Source organism: Montipora capricornis, chromosome 3 (genome assembly GCF_036669925.1).
Source record: "Montipora capricornis isolate CH-2021 chromosome 3, ASM3666992v2, whole genome shotgun sequence".
NCBI lineage: Eukaryota > Metazoa > Cnidaria > Anthozoa > Scleractinia > Acroporidae > Montipora > Montipora capricornis.
This window is the reverse complement of record NC_090885.1, coordinates 44,623,073-44,631,203: the sequence shown is the minus strand read 5'-3', so window position 1 is coordinate 44,631,203 and position 8,131 is coordinate 44,623,073. Positions and strand designations below refer to the sequence as shown.

Below are 8,131 nucleotides of genomic sequence, written 5' to 3'. Positions count from 1 at the left end.
GACTAGTAACGACAAATTCAATTTAATATTGAACTTCAGCTCTGTTTCAACAAAACCCTAGGTAGCAATACCGGAAAATGTCTGCAATAATAGTGTAATAAACAAATCTGAAACGGTTTTACTCACACAAACAGAAATTGTAAACGTACGGTAACATTCCTGGCTATTTTGAAAACAATTTAGGCCATCGCCTGAAAGCAAACTTTCAGCTCCAAAAATATGGATTATCTGGCAATATAATTTTCCCGAAAAACTCTGTAGAAACTCTGACTTTCTTACGTACAATGACACTATGTCATAAACAGTAAACTAGGGTTGAAAAAACAGTTCGCGTACGGTGATTGTTTGATAGGAACTATTATAAACGTCATACAATTTGCTGGAAATTCAAGTGTGCTTAAGGCAAAGAACACAAGATGTCTGTCTGTCCGGCTGTCTGTCTACACTGAAAAGATCAAATGTGTTCTCCAAGTTCCACATCCGTATTGATGATTTAGACTATCAGCTGCAGCCAAAACGCTTCGTAGGCGGTTACAGTTGAATTGATAGAGCTGGAGCTTAAAACTTCATACCAAATTCACGTCACAGAAGCTGTTTATTGGATTCTACAAATCTTCCCTTTATAGTGGCCTCTTCGATTTCGATGTTGTCGCGTGTTGCTAGTGGGGCACATGAACGCAACGGATGGTAATACACTACCCTGCGAGCAGATTCTCTTTCGATCTTCCTAGATAAGTCGGGAAGAGAAAAGCAGAGTCTCTTTCGATCTTCCTGGATAAGTCGGGAAGAGAAAAGTAGACTCTGCCAGCCGGCTCGACACTTCGTGTTGAACAAGCGTTAAAAATTCAAATGTATTCGGGAGTCAGTCACGCGTGACAAGTAACCGCAAAACCACAAAACCAAAACAAACACTGGGGATATCTTCGAACAACTCTGGCAAACACACGACAACGCAAGGAATCATTTCCTTGGAAATTCAAGATAGTCCAAGTTTTTAAATTGCCAATTCAATTTTTACTTAAAAAATTAATGGGTTTCTCAATTCTGGCAAACTAGTTTCTGTAACCGACATACGGAGGAAATACTCATGGGAATTTAGACAGTTAAAAATTGTCACGCTGTTTTAAATTTAAGGAATATTGATGACGCATGGCGATTGATCATGCGCACAAATTTAAAAAAAGGTTTGACAAGTCGAAACCAATCTCGTTCCCAGAGTCTTCGTTCCCCTTGACCAGCGGGTCGCTGGTCAAGGGGAACGAAGACTCTGGGAACGAGATTGAGTCGAAACTGGACTGACTCATCCAATTCTTTGGATGAGCGGCAAATCAAAGAAAGTCGAGCCGGCTGGCAGAGTCTACTTTCCTCTTCCAGACGTATCTGGGAAGATCGAAAGAGACTCTGCTCGCAGGGTAGTAATACACCGCCTCTGGAGTTTTTGTGATGCCGATCTTCGCTGATTACACGACACTCCCTATGCCGTACGCGTCCCTTGCACCCGTAGCATGTTGTAACCTTCGTCTGAGTAATAAAAACAACTTCGTAGGGAGAATCAGACTCAATTGAGGCTTCGAAATCAATGCGATCCCGGTTGCGAAGCGGTTGTTTTCACCTCTAGCACTTTCCCTTTAGACGCTTCCGATGTTTCTCACTGTTTCTCAGATTTGTTTATTATACTATTATTGCAGACATTTTCAGGTATTGCTATCTATGGTTTTGTTAGTGTTTAAAGGAAATAGAGCTTGCTATGGAGTTCAATATTAAATTGAATTGGTCGTTACCCGTCACCCGCTACCCGTCACTCGTGGAAAAGACCTGCGGCTTTCGCCACCGAAGAATTTATCAGTTTTTGATGCGGTCAGTGTAAAACGTAGACTGCAGACCGAGGGTAAAATGCAGACTGCAGACCCTGGGTAAAATGCAGACTGAGGTAAAATAAATATTGATGATAAAAAAACGAGTCATAAGGATAAAATAAAGAGTGTTTGAAAGACAATCCTCTTTTACATCTGTCAACAGACTGCAGGTCGCTGCACCTTTTCGGGACTGCTGTTAAGAAAGAGTCCATAGAAAATGTGATCGTTGAAATCATCTGTGCTCAGATGATGTTTAAAGTTATTTCTCACACCGGTACATCGAGTGATATTGATCGAAAAACCAACAATTATTCCTTGGAATACCTGAAAGGTATCCGAGTTATAATCCCGGTTGTCTTTTTACGGTGCAACGAAATGCACAAAGAATTTCATGTATTCCGAGCAATATGGACGCGGGGATTTCATTGGTTAAGCTATGCGTGATAACCCCTAGGAAGACGTTGTAGTGGAAAATATAAACAACTTCCAGATGCAAAACAAACGAACTTGTGAACTGAAGGATAAGCGTAACGTACAGGAAAGCGAATGAAAGGATCCTAATAAGAAATTTTTACATCTCAGTGATACTGGCTTAAGCCGACTGAAACGTTAAATTGTTGCAAAATCCACGTTTGTTAATTCGTATTGTAGCCATGCGTGTCAAAATAAATTGACTTTGTTCGGTGCAGCGAAATGGACAGTAGAATTAGGATGTGTCTAAAACGAAGACCCAAAAACGAAGACCGAAGACCTAAAACCCTGTGGTCTAACGAAGACCCACTAGTCTAAAACGAAGACCCTGTGGTCTAAAACGAAGACCCACTAGTCTAAAACGAAGACCCTGTGGTCTAAAACGAAGACCCACTAGTCTAAAACGAAGACCCTGTGGTCTGAAACGAAGACCCACTAGTCTAAAACGAAGACCCTGTGGTCTAACGAAGACCCACTAGTCTAAAACGAAGACCCTGTGGTCTAAAACGAAGACCCACTAGTCTAAAACGAAGACCCACTAGTCTAAAACGAAGACCCTGTGGTCTAAAACGAGGACCCACCAGTCTAAAACGTTTTTTTCTATCAGCGAAAGAGGGAAAGACTGTAAGCGCGACAAACGTGACACTAGTCTACAACGAAGACCCTGTGGTCTAAAACGAGGACCCACCAGTCTAAAACTTTTTTTTCCATCAGCGAAAGAGGGAAAGACTGTAAGCGCGACAAACTTGACAGTTACCTTATCTCAGTCGGTACAACGCGTGTCAAATTGCGTAACGCAGTTAAATTCCAACAGTATGGAAATATAATTTTTCATGACGATTTAGTATATTTTGTCGTAACCAATATTCTATTTTTGAAATGCATATCAGAAAATTACGATGAGGTGACTTTATTACATCGCTATATACTTTCCTTATCATATTAAAGGCGATAGGTACAGGCACAGTATGACGTAGAATAATCACGTCACGTCATTGTCATTTCCTTAATACGCATTATGCGCAAAAATAGAATATTTTTGACGGCAAAATATAGTAAAATAGTCACTAAAACGTATATTTCTATACTGTTGGAATTTTAAAATTGCGTTACGCAATTTGACACGGGTTGTACCGACTGAGATAAAGTAACTGTCAAGTTTGTCGCGCGCTCAGATGACATTTTCATGTATGCGCTACAGAGATGAGTCAGTCTCTCCATTTGCACTTGGTGAATAAATTTGCGAGTCACGCACAGTTGACATTTGCGCCTCTGTATGATAAGGACAGTATAGCGAAGTAATGAAGTTACCTCATCGTAATTTTCTGATCTCTGGTATCTGGGAGTGTCATCGCCTCTTCGACGGTTGACGTGCAATGACACTCCACAGGTCGCGATCGGCAGCTTGGCTGGTGCAGGCGTAGGCTGGCTGGCAGGTCCACTCCTTGATGTCCGCCATCCAGTTGTTCCGCGGCCGCCCTCTTGGTCTCTTGCCTTCTAACTTTCCTTCCAATGCTGTCGTCAAGATATTATAAATGGCCAAAATACTTGAAATACGGCGGGGTGGTGATTTCTTTGCCTAAAAGCAACTCACTTAACGAAACTATACTTCTTCCAACAACAGCAAGAAATCTATAGCTAGAAGGTTCAAGAACCTCTAAAATCAGTACACGATGTAGAATGCTAGAACGGAAGAGGGGTTCTAAAATCTCTAAAAGTTCTAAAGTTCTAGAATATCTATGGTCCATGTTGTGAGTCTAAAATTTCTAAAGCTCTAGAATATGTAAGATCTTTTGGCGGTTCTAAAATCTCTAAAATCTCTAAAGTTCTAGAATATCTATGGTCCATGTTGTGAGTCTAAAATTTCTAGAGCTCTTAGACTAGGATATGTTAAGTCTTTTGGGGGTTCTAAAATCTCTAAAATCTCTAAAGTTCTAGAATATCAAACGATCCCTTTGGGTCCTTTGGGGCTTTTAAAATCTCTAAACGTTCTACAGTTCTAGAATATCCATGGCCCATGTTGTGAAAGCTAAATAGCCCCAAAGCTAAAATTTTAAAAGAGTGCCTAATCACTGAAACGGGCGCTTGGGCTTCATCAATAAACGAGTGCTATATTCCTCACACCATCTCGTAAAGAGTGTGATAAACCGAACCGTAACATGAAAGCTAAAATTTAAATGAAAGAACGAGACTAGTTAGAAGAACCAAAGGGATCGTTTGATATTCTAGAACTTTAGAAATTTTAGAGATTTTAAAACCCCCAAAAGACCTTACATATTCTAGAGCTTTAGAAATCTTAGACTCACAACATGGACCATGGATATTCTAGAACTGTAGAACGTTTAGAGATTTTAGAAGCCCCAAAGGGATCGTTTAATTGATATTGTCACCTCCTCTATAGCTATCTTCTATTTTAGAGTTATTTTAAAAAGGCTGAGGGGCTTTGGGGCTTCTAAAATTTCTAAACGTTCTACAATTCTAGAATATCCATGGTCCATTTTGTGAGTCTAAGATTTCTAAAGCTCGAGAATATGTAAGGTCTTTTGGGGTTTCTAAAGTTCTAGATATCAAACGATCCCTAGCTCTTCTAACTAGAACAGTTCTAGAATGCTATAGAAGTTTCTAATGTCAAGACCTGCACCTTTATGAAGGATTCAAACAGCTTCAATTCTTACAGAGTTCGATGAAAATCCGGATTTATAACATGCGGTGTGGCAACCAAAGCGATGGGAACTGTGTTGGGGTTTCAGTGTGAAAGTACAAACGGGTACGAACACTCTTTATTTTATTCTTATGACTCGTTTTTCATTATTAATATTTTATTTTACCCGCTGTTCGCATTTTACCCCTGACCGGTTTTTGATGACTAATAGCCGTCGTCACACAGTAGACTTTTTACCTAGGTAAACTCGACTTGTTGCCGACAGTTTACCTCGGGATTTTTTTCAGTGTGATCGATTTTTCCCCAAGTAACTTACCTCCGGGAAATTTCATCTTCTGGAGCTTCGTTATGTCACGAGAACAATAGAGTTTCCCTTGACAGCTACCCCAAAGTGTTAGCTAGGGAAAATTCATTTCCCCACGAATGTCTTCATGACAGATCCGGACATATAACACTCTGTGAGCATGTGTGAGGTCATCTAGCAAACCTTTTTGAGATAAATTTGTTTTATTACTGCAAAGTGCGAAAACGATGGCACAATTCAGAGCAAGTATTTGTTTTTGTTTAGAATTTGAAATTTCACTTCAGTCTTAGGTTGATTTGGAATCTTCTTTCAAGCGAGGAACTGTTTTTGTTGCAGAAACAGTTTGTATTCTCAAGACGAGCCGCAACAAGGTTATTACAACGGCTTACTATTCAACTCTCGGCGCGAGGAAAGCCGTCCAGAACCAGATCTTTCTTTACCCACTCTGGCAAACCAGGGTAGTGTGACCTTTCAAGATTATTTCACTTAGGTAAAGTGAAACCCGAGATGAATTTATCTCGGACAATTTTGCCCTAGGTAAATTGGTTTTACCTTGTAAAAGTCCGCAGTGTGACCACGGCTAATAACTGGCTCGTTATCAAAGCTAAAAGGCTTAAACCTGGAGACTTGACTACGCTTTAACAGATTCAGTGACCAAAAGCGTATGTTCCTGAAACAAAATGTAAACAATGACGTCGGCAAAGGCTACACATCAAGTACACTTCAAATGAGTTGCGACTTTGACTTTGGCATAGAAACTGAACTTGATGTCTTTTGTACATGCCAACCCTCGTAATAATTGAAAGCTAATTAACTAAAAACAAACGGGATGATGTTATACAATTGAACGCCGTGATAGAAGCCCATGTAAGTTCGGTGCTTATTCGGAATTTTAGTTACTGGAGTTGCAGTTTTCCACTGAGACTCTGGGAACGAAGTTGGTCTCTTACCTGAATCTATACATGAATAAACAGAAAATACATTACCTTCCCTATTTATTCCTTTTTTTTTTGACAGATGACTCTAGGACTATTGCCAAGGGGAAATTTGTCGAAACCAAAGGCCTTGGAATTAGTAAAAAAGGCAGATCGCAAGTTTACATTTATACCCATGGTATTTATTTTGCTGCGGATCTGGGGGACCATCAGATTCTTTCGATTCTTGGCTTATCATCCTCGCGATCCACCGCTGCTGGAATGGCTAATACTATGTCAAGTAAGATCTAATAAACCAACCCCGTTCCCCCTGGTTGGGGCTGGTCACGTGGCTCTCCTTGACAAACATTGTCCCACTGGTTTAGGGTCTTCGTTATATTTTTCCCCGCAAATGGGCGAAAGCGTAATCGTTTGACAAGGCAGTTTTTAATAAATAATCTTTCAAAAAGGTCAAAACAGCTGATGTTATATTCCCACAGGAGATTCCCACAAAAGTGGTCAAGCTAAAAACAAGAGCTTTTGTGACTGGTAAGACCTTCAATGTCGAGCGGCGATTGAAGTTCGCTAAAAAAAATTCGTTAGTAGCTAAAGTTGCTTCTACAGAACATACACTATCATAAAGAATAAACCACACACCACTTTTACTTCATAAAATGTCTCTTTTATTTTACTGGCCCTAAAAATATACTTCACAATTTGTTAAATTACACGCTAAAGCTCGGTGCAGTGTACAGTTGCAAGAATATAAACTGTCGACTCGCTCTGCAAGCTTGCGGCTTAGGAATCACGAAAGAAAAACGAAAAAAAATACCAGCACAGTTAGTTTGAGGTCGATATGTGACATAAACATATGACACCGACTGATTGATCGCCGAACATGTTTGTTTCCCGTGGATAAACGTCTTGCTTGTTTTCTTTCACGACAAAACGTTCTTTTCTTTAAACGTGTCGCAAACTATAATAGTATCCTTCGTTATCACTCAATTCGACTGCTGACTTGAGCTTGATCAAGTGTTAAAGTTTTGAATCCGGACGACGCGGGTATATTTTCTGTTGCGTCCGATCGATTTGACAACAACATTTTGTCTTTCACGTCGAATTCCATGTGTAGTACATTCATCACCTTGCTGTGAAACTGTTTGTCGATGGTCGCCTGGCCTCAAAATCAAATGCGTTGTGATTCCCTTCCTCGCAATGATGGTAAGGCCTACACTGCCACCTCTCCCCAAACACACATTTTTAGACACATGACCGGCCCCAACAAGGGTCTCTTTTCAAAGACAGTGGAGACTCTCGGAAACGAGGTTGCTCGTAAACTACTCTTTCGAACACATTTTATCGCCATCCGAAAACATTTAGTTCAATGCTGTGATAGTATCCCCATATTGTGCTGATTGTGGTGCGCTTGCAATCATTAATCACGTTCCTTCGCCTCTGATCTTATTATTTTTAGCAAGAGTCCATCACCTTAATGGACTCTTGATTTTGCAGGATTTACTCAGTTTACAAGAAGAGACATGCACTCTTTGTTTTAAGTATTAAGTTTTAAACTGATCAAGCACTTGTCTCTTTCCAGGGTGTTGGTGACAGTGGCCAAGGCTTGGCCAATTTTGTGTTGTTTTGCTTGTTTACTGACAAGATAAGGAAAACGTTCAAAATTGGCTGCGACTCTATCAAACCATACTGTTACAGTGTGCCAAAGAAACATCAACTATTTGATACTCAAAGTACAAATTTTCCACTGAATGCGGCTTCGGACGTTTCTTCTTATGGAACAGGCGGCTATGTCACGGTCATAGCCTATTGAAACGATCCGGGTAATATGTCAGAATCTAAACAGTCGTATTAAATACAATTTACTGTTCCAGACAAAGGAAATAAAAACATACATGTATCATCCAAA

At 40.1% G+C, this 8,131-nt stretch overlaps 1 protein-coding gene across 1 annotated transcript in view; it reads left to right on the top strand.

The window, feature by feature from the left end:
• LOC138043246 (G-protein coupled receptor 157-like) overlaps positions 1 to 8,131 on the top strand; it is a 9,146-nt gene extending 1,015 nt beyond the window's left edge. The window contains exons 2-3 of the mRNA XM_068889418.1: positions 6,311 to 6,508; positions 7,805 to 8,131. Of these exons, the coding sequence (XP_068745519.1) occupies positions 6,311 to 6,508; positions 7,805 to 8,035 (429 nt within the window). The 3' untranslated portion in view covers positions 8,036 to 8,131. The remainder of the gene's footprint in view (positions 1 to 6,310; positions 6,509 to 7,804) is intronic.